The sequence below is a fragment of the Taudactylus pleione genome, unplaced genomic scaffold, assembly GCF_031769625.1.
Source record: "Taudactylus pleione unplaced genomic scaffold, aTauple2 ptg000041l, whole genome shotgun sequence".
Lineage (NCBI taxonomy): Eukaryota > Metazoa > Chordata > Amphibia > Anura > Myobatrachidae > Taudactylus > Taudactylus pleione.
Genome location: NW_028284443.1, coordinates 54,306,551 through 54,327,976, shown reverse-complemented (window position 1 = coordinate 54,327,976; position 21,426 = coordinate 54,306,551). Strand labels below are relative to the sequence as shown.

At 45.3% G+C, this 21,426-nt stretch overlaps 1 protein-coding gene across 1 annotated transcript in view; it reads left to right on the top strand.

The window, feature by feature from the left end:
- Window positions 1-21,426, top strand: part of IPO5 (importin 5) — a 98,425-nt gene that overhangs the window by 43,031 nt on the left and 33,968 nt on the right. Inside the window, exons 11-16 of the mRNA XM_088458816.1 lie at window positions 4,778-4,902; window positions 5,151-5,240; window positions 5,648-5,821; window positions 16,500-16,718; window positions 18,105-18,188; window positions 18,493-18,625. Of these exons, the coding sequence (XP_088314942.1) occupies window positions 4,778-4,902; window positions 5,151-5,240; window positions 5,648-5,821; window positions 16,500-16,718; window positions 18,105-18,188; window positions 18,493-18,625 (825 nt within the window). The remainder of the gene's footprint in view (window positions 1-4,777; window positions 4,903-5,150; window positions 5,241-5,647; window positions 5,822-16,499; window positions 16,719-18,104; window positions 18,189-18,492; window positions 18,626-21,426) is intronic.

Sequence of the window (21,426 nt, the reverse complement as noted above, 5' to 3'; positions counted from 1 at the left end):
TTGGGTCTTGCCATTCCTGTTCCACAAGAGCATAGGTGGGTTGGGTTTTTATACAGTCAAAAAATATACAAATTCAAGTGCACAGGTAAGGCACAGTCATGTATTAAGTTAAATATCTCAGATATTTCCTTAAACCTTAAATATCCAAAAGTTCAATGTTACTTCCTTCGAGAATCTTCCTTGTAATCTGTTCATAAATATATCCTGCACCTGGTTTCTTCCAATCACTGCATGATTAAACGCAATTGTCCCTCTGTTTATTTTGTGGTGATTTGTATGAAAAACAAGATATGACTGAACAGAATATAGCGTAAAATCCTCAATTTATTCAATGTAATGCAGTAAAATATACAAGTAAGTCAGTGGCAGCGTACCAGAGGTGACCTTTTTGAAAGGCACAGAAAACAGCAGATATGGGTAATACTTCCCCTATTAAGCAATACCTTCTGGGATGAGTCTCAGGGGCCCCACAGCTAGTCACTAACGCGTTTCATCCATCTCTTTGGTCTTTATCAAGGTGTTGGGTTTTTAGTTCAGTCTTTTTTCTGGTCCAAAACCAGACAAAACCTTTTGAACCAGAAAACCCCACCCACCTTCTGTTGAACAGGTTCAACGTCTAAGATTGTTCTATAACGTAGTGGCAAAGTAGAACATGTGCCTGACCAGCAGCCCGTGACCATAAGGTAATAAGTGTCGCCCACACTTCACCAACAAGTTCACACAATACAAAAATAGTTTTACCAAATAGTCCTTCAGGTGCTATACTAAAATTCGTCCTCATAAACGCTACAGTTCAAATGGCTATCATCCTATAAAAACTCAAAATGAGAGGAAAAAAAAACCCATTAGTGTAATATTGCATGGATAAATACTTCCAATTCCCACACTTTATTTAGGACTTGTACCAGAAGGGTTGGGCTACTGTAGATAAAATAGACAAAACAGCATAGATTAATAATCTGCTTGATCTTTTTTCAACACGATTGATCTCCTCCTCAGAGTATGGTATTCATATCCCCTGATAGAATTATACTATTTGGAGTTGTCTTTTCCCATTTTATATTGTGTTTTAATTCAGATAGACAATTCCATTAAAATAGTATACGGGGTAACGGACTCTCACCAGATAGTATTGTCTACACAAATAAGACAACCAAACATGAGTTCAAAAGTACCAGGCATCCCCGGAAGATGTTCCTGAACTCCCGGTAAGTCTCCAAAGGAACCCCGTTGCTCTCCTCCACCAACGCGTTTCAATACAGGATTGTATCTTTTTCAAGTATTTTTTTTTTTTTTTAAAGATATAATCCTGTATCAAAACGCGTTGGTGGAGGAGAGCAACGGGGATCCTTTGGAGACCAGCCAGGCGTTCAGGAGCATTTTCCGGGGGTGCCTGGTACTTTTGAACTCCTGTTTCTCCAGCAAAAGGCTGGAGAAAAGAAGTGCAAAATCTATATTTTGGGGTACAAATGTGGGGACTTTGTTCAGAACTCTTTGGACACCCCCCTAATGACTAATTAGCCAAAAAAATTTAACTTTTCAAAAATGAAAAGTGTATTGGAAAGTGTGAAATAAGTGGGGGGTCCATATGGTTGGGACAGGGGTTTTTGGGATTGCAGGAGGCAGCAGCTGGTGTATTTTTTGAGATTTTTTAAATCTTCATTTTAGAGACATCAAAATATACTAGTACCCATTTTCAGGTACCCCAAATTTAACCTCGATACTTATTTTTCAGAAAAAACATTATTTTCAATAATTTTTCCAGGCTAACCATACTATCGCTTTAAACGGGACACCGCACATTAATGCCCTTTACACATTATGCCTCACAGAGGTGCCCGGCCTTGACACATTATGCCACACAGTAATACCCCTTATACATTATGCATCCCACCTCCCCAGCAGCCTCTTACCTAATGTGTCCCTCTAGCAGACCTCTAGCTATTATAGCGCGTATTTGCGAACACCGCATATATAGTACTGAAACATCAAAACAAGAAGTTTGACCGTTTTCTGCCAAGAAACAAAGCACATTCGAAAAAGATACAAAGTAGATAGTCAAAAGGTGATGTGACAGAGCATATAAACATTTGGTCATCTGTTAGATCCATTGCTGTATTTTGCAGCTTGTCAGGCCATCATACAGTGTTGTATTTGGGTTAAGTTGCTGAGGCATCCATTATTGAGAAGTTTGACCACAATTTCATGTCCTCAGTTTGTAAATATTTCTCACCATAAAGTGATGAACCTCAAATTGTATAGAAATTGTTTTTGCTGATCCTCCCGATATCCACAGACCACCCAATAATTGTAGTGTGTGGCCGACCGAGGGTTAAATATCGATCTGTCGGGCATGCCGGATCGTCCAGCATGCCTGTCCGATGCGATATCTGCAAGGTAAAATGTCGGCCGCATCGGGCAGTGTATGCCCAGCCGCTGCCAACAGACAGACATTTCCCCTGTTCCTACCCATGGAAGGAACAGGGAAATGTCTTCTCCCCTGGGGGTGGAGCGCAGATGTCAGGGCCAATACACTGTGAGACATCTTGCATGGTATGCCTGCAGGCTGCCAGATAAAATGTCTGTCTGTCTGGCAGGCATTTTATCTGGCAATGTATGCCCGGCATAAGTAACACATCCCACAATGATGAGCAACAGCAGTTGCTCTGGGAGATCATTGCATCACACTGAACTATCACCAGTGGTTTGCTGCTCTTTATTGGTGGTAGCACATCTTGTTCAAATACAGTAGGTGCTAGATTACAGCATCTGGCTCAAATAATCATCTATAATCACCTTTAATGTGGAAGCAAGTATGTGTGTACTTTGTTGTATGACTTCATATTGCATTTTGTTGAATAAATTACATTAGGTTCATAAAATTTTAACTTCTATAAACACGAGTGTCTTTTGGATGCTATTAATCGAAAAATTATATGTAAAATATACGTACCATTATAATTGCTCCCAATCACTTTGCTGTAATACAGTGGTTGCAGTTAAGGAAGCCAATCCCAGGGTTTAATGTAGGCAGCACTGAGCATTATTTCTGTCAGTTCAGACGCTGCCCCCAGGACTCCTGTGGCTGTGTGTGAAGTCACAGGGGTCACACTGCTCAGCCGCACTACAGCCACGACCACCCGCACTGTGGGCGGCTGTCTATTGCTAAGCGGAGGCAGACACTTTCACTCACTTTAAAGGCTTTCTTAATATTACTTACTGTACTACTTGCTGACGCAGTAACAACTATCGGATATTCATAGTCTGACTCAGCTTAGGGTCCATACTCAATTCTTGTTTAACAGTTCAATGACTTATTTTACTTAACTTTGCCTTTAAGGTTTTAATACTTACTGCTGATGGCTGTCAGATTAGATATAATTGTAAATTTAGATCAGGGTCCACTATTAAGTGTGACTTTAAACAAAGGCTTTAGTCTTTTTCACACTATTTGTACTAGTTATACCCCTTTCACATCACAACAGTAACCACGTATATTGCTGAGTCGAGGTGCAGTGTGAACGCGCCAACAGAAAAATTGCTGAGTCCGGCGACTCCGCATTTCAGCCCTGCAATCGACCAGAGTTGAACTCTGGAACAAGCCGGGTTGATGTGCAGTGTGAACGGGCCCAACCTGGGTTATTCATCCCGGGACTCGGCAAACACCACTATTTGGCTGTTACTTGGTCTCACTTGATGTCAGCAGCCAAACACACAGGCAGCACACTGCAGACAACAGCAGAGGCAGTATTCTGGCAGCCTGGATGGGGTTAACACCACTACTGTCATTAGCGATGGCTAATTGGACTGAAGAAGTGAACTGTACACTATGCTGTCAGAAGCTGCATCATGCTCTCACTGGCTGAATCAAAAAGCAGTACAGCACAAACACTCAGCCATGATACCTGCAATGCTGTGAGCAGTCCCCACTCCTCCCTTTTTGTTCCCTTTTGTGATCTTATCTTTGTGAGCCTGAAAAAGTAAAATGTTAATGACATTCATAGGGTTTTACATGGCTGACCCGGGTTCAGTGTGAACAGGGCCAACCCGGGAATAACCCTGGTCGAAGGTGCAGTGTGAAATGGGTCTGACCCAGGTCGCAGCTGGGTTGGACCCTTATTCAAAATCCCGGGTTAGAGCCGAGTTTGCGATGTGAAAGGGGTGGGGTATTACTCAATTTTATCTTAGAAAAAGTACAGAATAATAATTTCATTGATCGACTCAATCCTGGGAATCCCAGGATTTAGATTTTTTCAATCCCAAATCCTGGAATTGATACAATGAGGCAGGATTGGCTTCCCGAATTGCAGTGCGAATCTAGAACTCCAACCTGTAGATACATATTTCGTATCTTTCTATATTCTCTATTTTTATAGTGAAATACTTTTGACTAAAGAGTGTGACCAAATCTATCACATTCCCTAATTTAATTAAGCAATGCCATTTGTTTGGATAAACCACGTTCTTGGCTCATTTCTCATATGGGGATTTTCAGCTCTTACTATATGATGTGTAGAATTATTTGAAGTTGTTAAACTAATCAATTTTGCAACGTGTCAATTTAGTAATTCATACATAATTCTGCTAGCTTTTATCATGCTTTTATAACTTAAAGCATGGAAATATAATATTTTAGCTCATGTGTATCTCAACTTTAAGAGTTCTTGGTATATACCAGCCATGGGCCTGAAAATGTGCTGAATGAATTTCTGAAAGCAAAGCAGAATGGTATCTGCATTGGCATACTGCTTTATATTGTCACTTTGCTTTTCTGCAGCTGACTGGAAGTACAGACATGCTGGCCTTATGGCATTGTCAGCCATCGGGGAAGGCTGTCACCAGCAAATGGAGAGCATCCTTAATGAGATGGTCAACTTTGTTTTGCTCTTTCTTCAAGATCCAGTAAGAATCCTATCCGTGTACACATTTATCTGTCATTTTTGTTTCATTGATTCACTAGATAACCAAACGTCTTAAAGATTAAGTCAATGCTTGGTTTATGGAGATTGTCAAGCCAATTATGAATATCATTCAAATTTAAATAAACTCTTTAAAATAAAAAAAAATGTTAATGGCGAAACATATTCTACAGCAAAAAAAAAATGTTTGTGCATGGAAAACCTGAATATGTAAATTGTGTTCACTTTTAGCATCCCCGCGTGCGTTATGCTGCATGTAATGCTATCGGACAGATGGCAACAGACTTTGCCCCTGCCTTTCAGAAGAAGTTTCATGAGAAAGTAAGAACCCAGTTTATTTTTTTGTATGGTCTAGTTTTTGTTTTGCTAGTGTATGTATTTTCCTCCTTTGCTATGATCAGTTGGGTATATATTGCTTACTGGTTTCATCCAACTTCACATTGAGTACACCCAAAATCCAATGCAGTGTGCTGTAGCATGAAAATTATTAAAAGGTCCATCCAGTTGTATTCTTATTGATTAGTCAGGGACAAAATGGTTATAGTCTCATATGGGAGAAAAAATCGCTTGTGTGCAAACAGCGCATGTGTTATACATTCATAATTTGTACTTTAAGTTAAGGTGTTGCCTTCAGGTGCCTCTTACAACTCACTTCCAGAATACCAAGTTTGGATGATACAAACAAAATCCCATTCTGCATCTATACCTTTATCTTTTTCTCTCTAAAGGTGATTGCAAGCCTGCTACAAACCATGGAAGATCAGGGTAACCCTCGTGTCCAGGCTCATGCAGCTGCAGCTCTCATTAACTTCACTGAAGACTGCCCCAAGTCACTCCTTGTTCCTTACCTGGATAATCTGGTTAAACATTTGCATTCCACTATGGTGGTCAAGTTGCAAGAGGTATGACTCAAGTCAGTGATTGAGAGAGCCTTTGTTTAAAGACTTTCTAATGAGCACTTTTTGTGATGCATTCTGATTGAAATTGCACTGTAAATATTGGGGGGAAAAAATTGTTAGGGGGGGGGGGGAAGTCAATGAAGCACAATGTTTTGTTTCATTGCATAATTACAGGAAAGAGAACCTCGCTCCTTTCTGCTCGCACCTCTGTGGGGTTGTATTGGCATGTGCTAATTGAATTTCTCCCTATGTATTAAATCTATTTTACTATGTTAAACCCAAAGTTAATATTACTGAACTGGTTGGCTTATTTTAAATTAAGATACTTGATTTTAGTACATTTGATTTGTTAATTTAAGTTAAATCTTTTTTTTTTAGTTTACATGTTTTATAAACTCTTAATTTTTGTAGTGTTTGACAGAGTTTACACATGGTCTGGTAAGTACGGTAATACGTACCCCACAAACCACACCATACCAACTGTTTTACCGAGGCTATAACCCTACAGGCATCCAAATTCTCTATAGATGCCTATAGGTTTGTAGCCTCTGCAAAACAATTGGTATGGTGGGGTGCTGGTGTATTGTGGGACCATTCTTCATTGATGGAATAATAACAGCAGCACATTAACACTACAGCATGGTGGGCAACACTTCGAACATATCCTATAAACGTTGCTAAAATTTAAGAATGAATAAGATGCGTTAAAACTAACACCATTTTTTTTTCTTTTGAAATTCTGCATCTGTTTTATATATTGCATGACTACCTTCCCATTTAAAAAAGTTAGTTGCATTCAAGATGGCTGACTTCAAGATGGTCGCCATACTGGTGACATACCCTAAAGTTTTCCCCCACTCCCCATATGTGTAGACTGGATTGTTTCCTTACTCATTTCCTTTTTATTAAAGTGTTTCCACACTTATGGACCACCCTTCACTGTACCGATACATAACATTGCCGTACACTGCACTACCCTGTTTTTAAATGATTAAATCTTGATCATTATGAAATGTCTGTCTAAACTGTAAGTAATTTGTAATAATTAAGTATTGATAACCTACTAATTCATGCTGTATTTCTTTCCTACACAAGCCTTCATTTAGCCTGGTTTACTCAAGGCTACTATATAAGCTTGTGACTGTTAGTAAAACAAAGTATTACATCTGAAAAATGCAGGCGGAAGTTAAGCAACAATATATTTGTGGCCTTTTTATATATAAGGGGGACTTTTACATTTTGTGTACATGAAATTATTGGGAGACAATGCACCATAGAGTATATAGCCTTCTTTAGGGCTTTGGTACTTCAAATATCAACGACTATGCTTCTCCTTTTCTCATTATCCCCATTCACTGGAGGACTTGAGAAAGGGTACTTTGGATTCTGCCTCAGCAGCTCGTTATGTTAATTAGATTATATTTCTTTTTTGATACCACTGCTGTCGTCTTTATTGACATCTTCACATGGGCGGCAGACCTGGAACTGGTTGAGGGGGCAACGCCATGTGCCACCTCCTGCTCCAGGATTTAGAATTTTACTCTGCAGGGACTAAAAGCCCCACACATGGTACGTTTTTTTTAAACGATATGGCCGTTTACGACCGATTGTGATGACATAACCTTGAAAAATGTGCCGTGTGGGGAATCTAAAGATGCGCGCTCCTGTTGGTCGTGGTCTGTGATCTCGTCAACATGCAGAAAGATCACGACCCATGTTTCACGTTGTGCCACACATCGTTCCATGTGTATGCATGGTGAACGATGTGATGGCCGACACAGATGCATGCACAGATCAGGGAGATCCTTGATGCATGCATCTGTGTGTAAAAAAAACAAAACAAAAAAAAAAATAGATGCATTAGACTGCTTTTGAGATACGTCTGTGCCCCCCCCCCCCCCCCCCCCCAACAAAAGCACAACCAGCCCCGGGCATTGGAGAGACAGTACTGGTTGTGCTAAATAAAGGGGTCAAACGACGTAGGGGTCCCCCTGTATTTAGCGCAACTAGCACTGGGCTCTGAGCCGGTCCTAGTTATGGAAAATACAGGGGGCCTCTGCTTTTTGTCCCCTGTATTTCCATAACAGCGCTGAACTTTTTCTAGCGGGGGTTAATGCCACAGCCAGGGCCAAAGCATTACCCCTGACCGCTAGTTAGCCCAGGCCGGGGAGGTGTGGACCCTCCCATTATAGGGGTCCCTCTCCAGGACACCCCAGGCCTAGGCTTGTAGTCCAGGGCTATCCCTGGCACCCCTGGAGCGGTGTGTGCCAAATTGATTATGTAAATATGTGGTGCGATTGAAAGAGTTAAAAATTATCTTTTGCAGTGAAACTACAGGTCCCAGTAAGCCTCCCCCGCATTACGGGCCCACAGGTACCTGTAGAAATATTTAAAAAACGACAACACCCACACACCGTGAAAGTAAAAGCTAATTAAAACCTAAATGAACACTCACTATCTCACATAATCACCTAAGTATTGATTAGTCATTTTGCGTCCTCTTCTCCAAGTAGATAATCCACAAGTACCTGTAAAAAAAAAATAAAAAAAAAAATTCCATACTCACCACCTCCTGTGCGTGGTTCATGTCGTCTTCATTCCAAAGTAGGCATCCATGGGGCTTGGCAAAACAAACTAATTTGCGGACTACCAGAATTCACTATAGAAATCCTGGTGCTGAGCGCTTATTGGCTGAATGAGGCTAGCCTTCCGCCTCTGTCAATGAACGGCTCCCACCATCGAAGTCAATGGTGGGAACTGCGAAAGTAACCTTTTTTTTTTTTTTTTTATCGCTGATCCATCCGTGCATCTTTGTCTTTATTTTTTTACATGCAGATGCATGTATCACGGATTTCCCTGATCTGTGAATACATCTGTCTATCGCACACAATCTAATATGCAAATCTTTAGATTATGCATGATCGATCTGGTGTACATCGTTCAGCTTTTACTGCACATTGTGCGCTGGAGCTGCCAGGGAGAGTACAAGGGAGATCGTTAACGAGATTGGATCATTAACTACATCGTACCGTGTGTACCCACCTTAACTCTGGAAGTAAACCTGATCCATTGCTACCATAAATATTTGAAGCAGTGCCACACAATGCTATGGGGGAGCTGCAAGTTGAGTGACTTCACGTTCCCTATGCTAATAAGGGCAAATCACAGGTTTGCCAGAAAAGGACTGTCTTTAGTGCCAGTGTGTATACTGGTCCACAGAAGAAGGTGCAGAGCTCAAGTTAGTATAACAATTCCATCTTGGTGTGCTTAAGTACACTGAAACGTAGCCAGATCTAACACCTTGACATCAGTTCTTGTTCCCTTCCGCTTTTGAGTATCCCCAACTGCAAGGAAATATTTCTAGAACTGGGATGGAATTGTATTATAGGTTTGTGGGATTTTGATACTTTAACTGCTGTCTGAGGTTGCAGTTTTTCACTGTGTATACTGTATTTTCCTTGTTATCTTTTATTAACCAATACTGCTTTTCCACCAAAATCACAGATCTGACCCAGGATTTAGAACACTGTTTCAAGCCAGGTCAGACCCGGGATTTACCTAGTCCCCACTGTCGACCTGGGAATATCCTGGGCTGGTGGTGTTCACACTGGTGTAGTGCCGGCGCTTGGAGAAGTCCTCTCCAAGCGCCGAAAACTCCAGCTCTCCGCTGAACACCGGACCGGAGAGGACCGGCTACCAGGCGAAGGAATCTTTTCGGGAGGCTGTCTGATGTCACCGGGGAGACGGGTGGGGAGAGATTACAGCCTCCACGTATGAAGCGGGGATAACCGTAACTGTCCGGGCCATACCGGGAATCTGTAATTTCTCCCTCCCCGGTGACAGCTGTCACACCTTTCGATTTCACCCAATCACCATGCTTTAAACTGGTCCTGTGTGGAATGACCCGGGTTACCCGTATACACTGAGCCTGACCCAGTTTTTAACCGCGTAAAACCCTGCTCGAGACTCTGGAAGAAATGTCTGGTCGATCAACCCAGTATTTTTTCCTAGGAGCCTTTTCCATTGAGCCATGACCCGGGTTGACATGGCAATAACACAGGCTTTTGCGATAGTGGAAAAGGTTTATTAGATGGAAAGTCTCCAGCTTTCTTCAAATGCCCCAGGAGCAGGGCACTTTGTTAGTGGTGTCTCGTCATCATTGGTTAATGCAGTGTTTCCCAAAATCTACGCTCTGACAGTCCAGGTTTTAAGGATCGATTGAATCTTTCTCTTGGTAGGCTTTTCTCAGTGTGGAAAGACAGTACTGAGCTTGCAGCATTGTCTCCTCCTAATCTCCTAGTCTGAGAGAAGTTAGTCTTTGGTTGTTTATCTTGTTAAAAATTATAGTTCCACTCCTCCTGTGTTGAGGTCTACTACGGGTCATTTGTATCAGCCAAAACAAGCAGTTTTCGGTGCCTCTTCTGGGGCACTGAGATTTTTTCAGTTCTAAATGTCACTGTAAACTGCCACAGGGTGGTGCAGATGCTCTTTGCCAGTCTTGTGATGCTGAGAGCTGTCTGGTCTTGATCTGTAGCTAATAGCATTGTCTTGGCGGAACCTGCCAGGATGAAAGTTTTGACCCAATACCTAGACTGAAATTGTTCACCTGGTCAGTTGCCATTCAGCTTTACCTTTTTAAATTTCTTCTGTTCTGAGTCTGCAGATTCATGTGGACTTTCGGGCAAGCGGATATACCGGGGGTGGGGCTTAGATTTCAGGTGCTTGGCCTCTTACATGCCTGCATACCCATTGTTCAGATGTCTCCTAATGAACTACAAGAAAAATATTTAACAATGTAAAACAAAACAAAAAAGGAATTCCCAAAACTCAGGGCTGCCTTTCTACTCCAGGGTCCTTAAAGATCCACAGATACACCTTGGGCTATAGGTATGGGCTTGTCCATGGGCACCACACAGTTAAAGTTGTCATTCCAGGATGCATCGGGCCCCCTCCTATACCCCGTTGGAGATGGGTTACCGCACAGGGGGCTGTATTTCACAGCCCCTGAAAATCTTCAAGAGCAGTAGCATGGACAGTCCAGCGGACATCCATACTACTGCTCCGACACCCCCGCCGGCGCTGACCACCGGTAGCGATCCGGAGAACTCGACGGGCTCTTGGGGGCTCCAGCTAGCGGAACCCCCGGGGGCCTTGGACTGTGGTCGGACCTGTGGGGGGCATCATAAGGTAATCAGTGGGCGTCTGCGGTAGGCGCCCGCTGATACAGTCCGGTGTCCCCAGGGCTGGGGGCTCCCTGGGGACGGCAGTATAGTGGAGCCAGGCACTGAGCCTGCACTCACACTAGACCACCAAGGATGCAGGGCTGGAATGTTGTGGAACACGCTCCAGCATCCCGTGGGGTTAATTTCTCTGCAGCGCACAGGAGGCCTCTCCCCCGCTGCTCTCAGCGCCTTTCCACTGCAGTCTGACGGGCTGAGGCAGCGAACCTCCTCCTGGGCCAGCCTTCTTCGTCGGCCTTTTTAGATGAGCATACACGCTGGTGTCAGTGCGGAGCCCGGGTCCCCCTTACATACCTCTCCTCCAAGTAAGGTCAGTGCATGTAGCGCTATTCCTACCAGACTGTTGGTCTGTGTAGTTGATGATAGCGCCATCTCTGCAGGATGTGTGACTTTATGCAAGCGCTGTCTGCCTGTTATTCTATTGTCAGCCATTTTACTATCTCTATATCTCCTTTTCTCTCAGCCCTCACGGAGCCAGTGCTGTCAGGGTGGGAATTTGCCTCACAGTTTGAAGTATTTCTTACTGTGCAGTGGGTCACATACCAATATCTCTAGTCAGATGCCCCTCTCCTGTTCTCCTGCTCCAGGTGTAAAGCGGGTGTGTGTGCGCGGGGGTGTGTGCTTCCGGATGGTTTATGCGCGTTCACAGGAACCTCCCTGGGCTTGTTTCGCACAATCCCTGACTATCCTGGCCCCCCTGCGATCCCTCACTTGGGGTTCACGCAGCAGGCGGTAGTCCCGTCCCCCATATTAGGGGTCCCAGGACAGACTGTGGTAGCGCAATGTCCCCCTCAATAGACTCTTTCCCAAACAGAGCCTGTCTGGGTGAAGTTTGTATGCCACGGTCCAGAGCCTAACGGATCGGTTGCAAGAACTGCCACTTAGACCTGCTAGGAGACCTTTGTTGTGTTCCATACTACACAGTATGGGGAGGATGAACTGTCGCCTCCTCAGGTGGATTCTCATGTGACACGCTTACCGAGGTGTGCTACATTACTTATGCCGTCCATGTCCTCTATGACTGATGCAATGTACCGTAAGGCGGAAGAGTGCCTTAAGTCTATCTACTCCCTCGCTAGAGGGCCCTCCAGACTGGCTATGGCAGTCTGCTGGGTGGCGCGGGCCATGGAAAGATGGACTGACTCCTTGGAAGCTTCCTTATCTTAGGAGATTGCCAGTGAACAGGCTGTGTTAGTGGGCAATTTCCAAGATTCCGCTGCGTACATAAATGAAGCAGCTTTGGATGTGAGTCTACTGACTTTTAGGATTTCTTCAGCGGCAAAGTCGGATCGCCGATCCTTGTGGTTACATTCTTGTAGAGCGGATGCTGAATCGAATGAGGGCTTGGAATGCTTATCTTATAATGGTCAGGTCCTGTTTAGCCCTGATCTGGACAAGATCGTAACACACTGGTGGTAGCAAGATCTGCAAGTTTACTTTCAGCACTGGTTCCATCTAGGTCTAGGACCCCGTCCGTTCGGCCCTCTCGCCCACAGAGTAAGCCTAGGGTGCTGTCCTTTCCGAGGCAGTCAGGATCCAATAAGAGGCTTGGAGCACCAGACGTCCGGCCACTAAGCAGGACGACAAACTCTCAGCCTGACTGGATGGGCCTCCCCTTGGGGGACCCCAAGGTGGGAGGCTGCCTTCTCTAATTCGCCCAGTGCTGGTGCCAGACCATCACAGACACTTGGGTAAGGGGAGTGGTCTCTCAGGGGTATGGCCTCTAATTCCACAGCAGGCTTCCTCATCAGTCTTCACTGCTGGCCTTCCTTCAGATCCAGAGAAGGCTCGGGCAATTCAGGAAGTGGTGCACTCTATGCTCCACATGGGGGTCATAGTGCCGGTCCGGTTACCCCTAAGGGGAATGGGTTATTACTCCAACCTCTTTCTGGTTGAAAAACCGAACGGTTCCTACCGCCCTACTCTCAAGTCCCTGAAGAAGTTTCTAAGGGTCCCTCTGTTCCGGAGAGAGATTCTGTGTTCCATTATATTAGCTATGGAACCTGGGGATTTATGGTGTCTCTGGATATTCAGGATGCCTATCTGCATATCCCTATTGCCTGAGCTCATTAACATTTCCTCAGATTTGCTGCACTAGACCACCATTGCCAGTTTCAAGCTCTGCCGTTTGGCCTCTCTATGGCACCGCGGGTGTTTACCAAGGTAATGGTGGCCATGGCGGCCCACCTGCAGCTACAGGGGGTTCGCCTGCTACCCTACCTGAACGACCTTCTACTGTTAGCAGGGTCTCCAGAAGTACTCTGCAGCCATCTGCAACTGACATTTTCAGTGTTGCAGACCCACGACTGGCTGATAAATTGGAAGAAGTCCTCCCTAACTCCATCCCAGAGGATGACCCGTTTGGGTGCACTGTTGGACTCTCAGCAGAGGATCTTCTTGACGGTAGAGAAAATCTGTGTTACAGACAAGGATACGCACTTGTCTCCAGGGTCGCCGAGTGTTCATTCACTCAGGGATCCGATTACTGGGGTCCATGGTGTCGACGTTCGACATGGTGGTGTATGCCCAGTTTCATTCCAGACCTCTGCAGAGGTTGATTCTCTCCAGGTGGGATGGATTACCCCAACGGATAAAGACAGACGATGGTGCTTTCTCCGGAGGTGCGACTGTCTCTAACTTGGTGATTACAGACGTCTCATCTCTACAGGGGATGCCCATTTTTGGGATCCTGGACTGGGTCCTACTCACAACGGATGTCTGTCTTCGGGGCTAGAGCGCTGTGACAGGTCCACATGTCTTTCAGGGATGGTGGAAGTCAGTGGAGTCTGCCTTCCCCATCAATATATTGGGACTTCGGACGGTGTTCAGAGCGCTGCCACAATCAAGACTCATTCTGCAAGGAAAGCCCGTGCAAATTCAGTCAGACAACGCCACCACAGTGGCTTTCATCAACAATCAAGGAGGAACTCTAAGTCAGGCGGCCCAACTTCGGAGTCTCTCCATCGACAAGAGATCTCTCGCATTCTGACTTGGGCAAAAGGCAATCTCCCAGCCATCTCGGCAGTGTTCATCCCAGGAAGTCCTCAACTGGGAAGCGGACTTCCTCAACCGACATGATGTGCATCCAGGGGATTTGTCCCTTCACCAGGAGGTATTTCAGATCCTAGTGGACAAGTGGGGCCTTCCAGAAATAGACTGCATGGCCTCCAGACACAACCGCAAGCTGCTAGTATATGGGTTCAGAACAAGAGACGCAGAGGCTCTCCTGGTAGACACTCTGTCGGTATGGTGGACCTTCCAGCTTGCGTATCTGTATTCTCCATTCTCCCTTCTTCCTCGAGTGCTTCGAAAGTTCAGGCAAGAAGGGGGTTTGTTCATGCTGGTGGCTCCAGTATGGCCAAGACGTCACTGGTACTTAGATCTTCGGAGTCTCTCCATCGACACTTCGTTGCTGTTGCCTCAACGTCTGGACCTGTTGTCTCAGGGTCCTTGCCTTTACCCGGTCCTGGGTCGTCTGCCTTTGACGGCGAGGCTCTTGAGACAACCCTCCTAAGGGCTAAGGGGTTCTCCAACCCTGTGGTGAACACCATGCTCAGAGCTCGGAAACCCGCTTCTGACAGGATTTACCACGGGGTGTGGCATACCTACTTTGAATGGTGCCACCCCAGGGAGTACGATCCCCAGGTATTTCGGATATCCAGGGCTCTGGCTTAGAAAGGGTCTCCGCCTCGCCTCCTTGAAGGTGCATGTTTCCGCACTGTCAGTGTGGGATTGCTCCGCTTTCGGATATTTGCACCTTTATGCAGGGTATCCTTCGCTTTCAGCCTCCCTTTGTCCCTCCAGTGGGATTTGGCTATGGTCCTTAGGGCTCTCCAAGGACCTCCATTTGAACCCCTGGGTTCAGTAGACTTCAAATGGCTTACAGCGAAGACTGTATTTCTTCTAGCTATTGCTTCAGCTAGAAGGGTGTCAGATTTGGGGGCTCTCTCTTGTCGCCCTTCCTTTTCTGATTTTTCACATGAACAGGGCGGTTCTTATGTCTCGCCTTGGTTTCCTTCCTAGGGTGGTATCTAGTTTCCACATTAGTGAGGAAATTATAATACCGGCCTTTAACTCACCAAACCTTTCAGCCGGTGGGGCCTAATTGGATGTGGTACGTGCTCTCTAAATTTATGTGGGCAGTACCAGTTCCCTTCGGAAGTCTGACTCCTTGTTTGTCCTCTACGGCTTCCATAAGAAGGGAGGTCCTGCCAACAAGCAGACATTGGCGAGGTGGATTCGCATGGCGTTCTCTGAGGCTTACAATAATGAGGGCATTCTAGTACCGCCCTCTGGTGCTGCTCATTCTACTCGGTCTGTGGGTCCTTCGTGTCAGGCATTACGCGTTTGACACTTTTGCTTCTCAGGATGCTTCCATCGAGCGGCAGGCTCTCCTCTCTGTACAGGAGAGTCCCCTCCCTTGAATGATACTGCTTTGGGACATGCCCAAGGCATCCCTGTGGATCCATAAGGACCCTGGAGTAGAAAACAAGAGATATAGTAAGAACTTACCTTTGTTATCTCTGTTTCTACGAAGTCCTTAAGGTCCACAGGGCGCCCGCCCTGACGCCCTGTGCTTCTGTAGGGTGTTATTCAGGTCACCAGTTTCTGTCTCATTTTCTGTGAGAACGTGATTCCTGTGTTTTCCAGACTTTCTTCTTCCTTTTTCTCCACCTCCGGCTTATGGCTTGCTACTAAAACTGAGGTGCCTGGGGGCGGGGTATAGGAGGAGGCCCGGTGCATCCTAGGATGACAACTTTAACTGTGTGGTGCCCATGGACAAGCCCATACCTATACCCCAAGGTATCCCTGTGGACAATAAGGACTTCGTAGAAACAGAGATATAAAAGGTACGTTCTTACTATATCTCTTGTTATTCCTTGCTGTTTTTGTTATGATTGTGGTGGCGTCCGATCAGTGTTTCCATCCAGTCTCATTGTAAAGAGAACTTGGTTCTGAAAGTCCAGGTCACTTCAAAGTATCCATATCGAATACATTGGCTGTAGTTTGTCGTTTATTAGTTCTTTTCTTTTAGAGAAAATTTGATTAGTGGAAAATCACATTGATTTGCTGAAGTGTTCGCATAAATTAGTTGTGGGGAACGTGTAGCATTATGCTTCCCCCAGTGAACTAATTTATTACAAGTACTTTTTTGAACTTTGATCCGTAAAGTTTTTCACATTGTTCTTTGCTGTACTCGCACACCTTTTTGTTGGACCACTTTCCGTGTGTTTGTGCTCAGGGTCTTCAAAAAACCCGATTTCATATTGATCAGTTAGAGAATTACCTTAACTAGTTTTGCAAAGTTGTCTGCATGTTCAGTGCTGCCTACTGTGATGGATTGTAGATTATTAAAAGTTAATTTAATCCGCTTATACTTTAATCACTTTGCGCACGAATACTAAACATATAAGTAATACAAATGCTTTTTTCTCCATTAGCTCATTCAGAAAGGCACAAAGCTGGTTTTGGAACAAGTGGTGACTTCAATAGCCTCTGTTGCAGACACTGCTGAAGAGAAATTTGTTCCCTATTATGATTTGTTTATGCCCTCCCTGAAGCATATAGTGGAAAATGCTGTGCAGAAAGAACTTCGCCTTCTCAGAGGGAAAACTATTGAGTGCATTAGTCTGATTGGTCTGGCTGTTGGTAAAGATAAGGTAAGATTTTGGCTTGGCACCAGTGTGCTTTTTCTTTTATTCAAGGAGTTTCAAATATTTCTCGAGTACTAGTGTTCCTGCTAGGCTGTTAGCGTGGTGCCGCCCTGCACGGCATAATGCGCCCTGCCCTTTTAGCAACGCCTCAATAAAACAGCCTGCCCTGTGCCTTCCACACTCGTGGGCCGCAGTGTCCAGCGGGTGGGAAAAGTAGCCGTAAACTATCTCCGACAGGGAGGGCTTGAGCTTGGAGTGGTTGGGGACCTGGTCAGACCTCACAGCGGAGTGAGCCGGGGAGAACTTTGACCCAGAAAACTAGTTCTGGGCCTTCCACTGGATGGATTTGGATGACATCACTTAATTAAATAACTCATAGATTTAAACCCGGGCAACGTCAGGTACTTCAGCCAGCAGCTTTTAAAGCAATTGACGTAATTTAGTGAAATTTAACACAGCCCCACCTCGTGTCTGTTATGTGCTGATGTAAACCGGCACACTGCTGAACCAGGCGTACTGGAAAACGGAGTCGATAAAGGTTCATATCGGTGTGGAATACACACGATGAATGTGGACGCCTCCGTACACACCACTGTCAGAAGCAGGAATACCTACTGACTAGCAGAGGTGGCTGCAGCACAGTCCAACATTAAATAGGGGAACTACACCAACTGCCATAAATGCTTTCAACCTTCTATGACTTCCTCATGTTTCTCATAGACCAAGGTATGTCTGTGTCACATTTCACTAAATTATGTGAATTACTTTAAAAGTTATAAGAGAAACTTTGGGGCCAATAGCGAGTGAAACGCCCTGTACTACAGAAAATTAGGGTCACTAACTCGTATATGGTTTGAATTCTTGTTCCTCTCCCCTTCTACTGTATGTAATCATTGCCACCTCTCCTCAGATTTTTATCCTTTAACACTTTTCCACTATGTAAGTAGATGGAACGCTAAACTCCCCCAAACTAATAAGACATGTAAGTACTCATAAATAACATGAAAATAGGGACAAGTTTAGTTCAGGTTTATTTAAACGTCACTGAGCTTTGTTTTTATATTGATTTTAAATTAAGCCAAAATGTGCTATAAATTTTAAGCAGAGTTTCTCCTATTTCAAAGTGAAACAAAATGGAATAAGTTGCATGCATTAAGAAAACGAAGGGATCTATTTTCTGTAATTTCATGTTAGTATATCGATGTATAAGAAAATGAAGCAGGAAGCGATTTTGTAAAACACTGTACACCAGTTCAAGAATTTGTAAGTGGTTTTTTTTTTATTTATTTTTTTAAATTAAAGCTAGTTTATGGAAGCCTATGTAACAAGTGGAGGTGGATCAAGTAACTATGGTTTGAAGTTTTGCTGAATATTACACGGTTTCTCTTTCAGTTCATGCAAGATGCATCCGATGTGATGCAACTTCTGCTAAAGACTCAGACGGACTTCAGTGAATTGGAAGACGATGACCCTCAGGTGTGTGTGAAATAATGCTGCTGTTCTCATCTTCACAACATTCTGATTGTAATCTGTACAATGTTCACACCAGCACATATGAAGAATTCATTTTTTACGTGCATTTATAGAATAATTTCTAGCTCGCATGTTACTAAACATACACTAGTTAGGATTGACTTTACAATGCACATGCACAAAATTATTAACATTTTAAATGCAATCTTAAATGTAATGTTTTAGTTGTAGCTATTTTACCCTGTATGTTAATGAAATAAAAATCTATAGGGTCACATAATTGATCGTATACATTGCTTTCCCCAAGATTTCATACATGATTTCTGCTTGGGCACGTATGTGTAAGATCCTTGGGAAAGAGTTCCAGCAATACCTCCCTGTGGTCATGGGTCCTCTCATGAAAACTGCATCTATTAAACCAGAGGTGGCTCTTCTTGACAGTGAGTTTTTCATTATTTTATATTTCTCCCGCCCTTTTTTTTTTCATTATGTATCCTTGCAATTCTGTAAAAATATAGATGAGTACATTAGCATGTCTGTTGTGTGTTTAATATTGTTTAGAATATAACCTGAAAAAGTAGAGGCATTTTCCGCGCAGGACAATTGGGTAAATCTATCAGGAACACAGAACCTATTCCCTAATATTGCATCTTTGTAGCATGAGCTTCTTTTGGATAGTGGTGCTTCCCATTAGTAGCAGAAGTATGGACACAAGGCAGGAGAAGACTCATTGTGTTCCTTATATTGTTAAAGATACATTAAAATAATTAACTTAAAACTTTTAGAAGTGTTAATAGCTATAATAATCAAATAGATACAACCACAAACGTATGACAGTTATAATCTGGTAATATCAGAGATTATAATGAATTGGAGAGGGTAATACCCCTATTTAAAAAAACGTATGCACTTTCTTCTTCAGGGTCCATAGGGATCCACAAGGATACCATGGAGATAATGTGGTTGGCGTGACCCAAGCACCAAATAGTTAAGCTTTCAGCTCCCAGGATGCCCCACGTCCTCCACATATACCCCGCACCTGGTCACAGGCATTCAGTAGATAGTGTGGTGAGGCAGGTTACAGGGGACTGCTCAGGCAGTCCCAAGCTTTTATTTTGTTTTATTTTATTTGTTTTTGAGTTAGCAGTGCCGAGCATCTGAATTAAGACCCCTGCACTGCGACTCAATCTACCTCTGCCGGGCCGCAACACCAGTAAAGTGTCTGGTGATTTCGGTGGGTCGCGGCAGAGCTTGCTAGCAGCGATGCTGGGGCCCAGACTGCAACCGACGCACAGAGATGTCTGGTAAGGCGATTCCTCACTGGGAATCGCGCGCGACAGTCCTTTCAGCGCTGGAGACGCAATGGAAGCTGCTGCAGTGAGGGCACGGGGCCGTCCACTCCCTCACTAGACCACCAGGGCCTTATAGTCTTACACTGGGGATCGGCAGCAGACATTTCTGCTGCCAGGAGGTCAGCGTACCAGGCTGGTTGACACAGCTTGGGGGAGATGGGCTCTCCCCCAGCAGCTCTTCCCCAGGTGCAGATGCATCAAAGGTTTTCCTGCATCTGGGTCGCTCCTCCTACCCTCCTCGTGCATATGAGGTGCTCACAGTCCACTAACTGTGCTCTGCTGAAGTGGTTTGGCCTCAGGAGGTTTTGGGTCAGTCTCCCTGTATACCTCTCCCCCGGGTCAGGTATATAGTGCTCTATATCCTACCAAGCCTCGTGTTTGAGTAGCCGGTACAGGGTCTATTGTAACTAAATTACATATGCATTGTATGTGACTGTTTGCTAGCTCCTGTGTTGATACTGCCTTTTATTTCTGACTGTCAGTTATAGCTATCACTGTTTTTTCTCCTCATCCCTCTGGTACAGGTGGGTGGTGTTTTTTTTCTGTGTACTTCAAATTTATTAGTATTTGTGAAGGTTGTCACATTGCATTGTTACCTTTTTATTATTGAATATGTCAAGGGAACAGGATATGGAGGACCCTGTGATGGTTTCTAGTAAATCCTGTTTGGCAGGCTTGTCCCCTCAGGACATTATACAGGGTGGTTTGTGTGCTGTCTGTTATAAAGAACCACCTTACCAGTCCAGTATACCAGCCCCTGTACAGGAGCCATCTTGGGTACCCTCCTTGTCTCAGGCAATGACGCAGCTAGTGAATAGTTTGGCTACTCCCACACTGCTCCCTTTTAATGGGATACCCACAGCATGCTATGTTTACCCGTCCTATACACCCTTCCTGGGTGGATGTTTATGCCCACTCAAGTCAGAGTATGGCTATGTCGGCTGTTGCGAAGTGGAGGATATCTTTTTTTCTACTTCAGGGTCCATAGGGTATCCACAGGATACCTTGGGGTATAGGTGTGACGTCAGTCGCAGGGCACCAAAGAGTTAAGCTTTCAGCCTCCCAGGATGCACTAGGTCCCCCTCCTATACCCCGCCCCCGGGCCAAGGCACCTCAGTTTAGTTTGGTGCCCGGCCGGAGTCGGGTGCACCTGTTGGAGTGGGGGCTAGAAGAGCCCCTGAAGCTTATTCTTCATGCAGCTGTGGCTGCACAACTGGATGAACAGCATGGACAGTCAGTCCTGACGTCCATGCTGTCTTCCCTACACCCCGCCGGTACCAGAACGCCGGTACTGATCCGGGGATGCTGGTGGGCGTCTGGGGTCACAGCTAGCGGTGACCCCAGATGCTCCGGACCATGGCCGGATTCAAGGGGGACAGAGGTAAGCAGCGGGGTCCCGCGGTGGGTCCCCGCTGATCACATGGTCCTAAGTCCCCAGGCAGGGGGCTCCCTGGGGACTGGCTGCAGCGTGGAGCCAGGCGACCAACCTGCGCTTCCACTACCCCCTGGGACAGCGGACCGCAGCAGAGCGGTAGCGCTGCGGCGTCCCAGGGGTTAAATGCATGCCAGGGGAGCGCGCCTTCCCTGTCTCACAGCCGGCGCCTCCCCCGCTGCACACAGCCCTCTCTGCATGCTGCCGACTGGTCCTGTGGCAGCGCTCCTCCCCCAGGCCAGCCTCCTCTCTGCTCCTCGGCGGCCATCTTCTCCAGAACGCATGGTGAACGCTGCTGGAAGCGCTGGACGGAAGCATCGTGGTCTGGGTCCCCCCGCATACCTCTCCTCCGCTGTGGTCAGGTCTGTGTATGCAGCGCTGTGTCCTACCAGGCCCTGTGTCTGTGTAGTTGAGTGATCAGCGCTGTTAGTGCAGGAATTGTTATTTTTCTGCATTG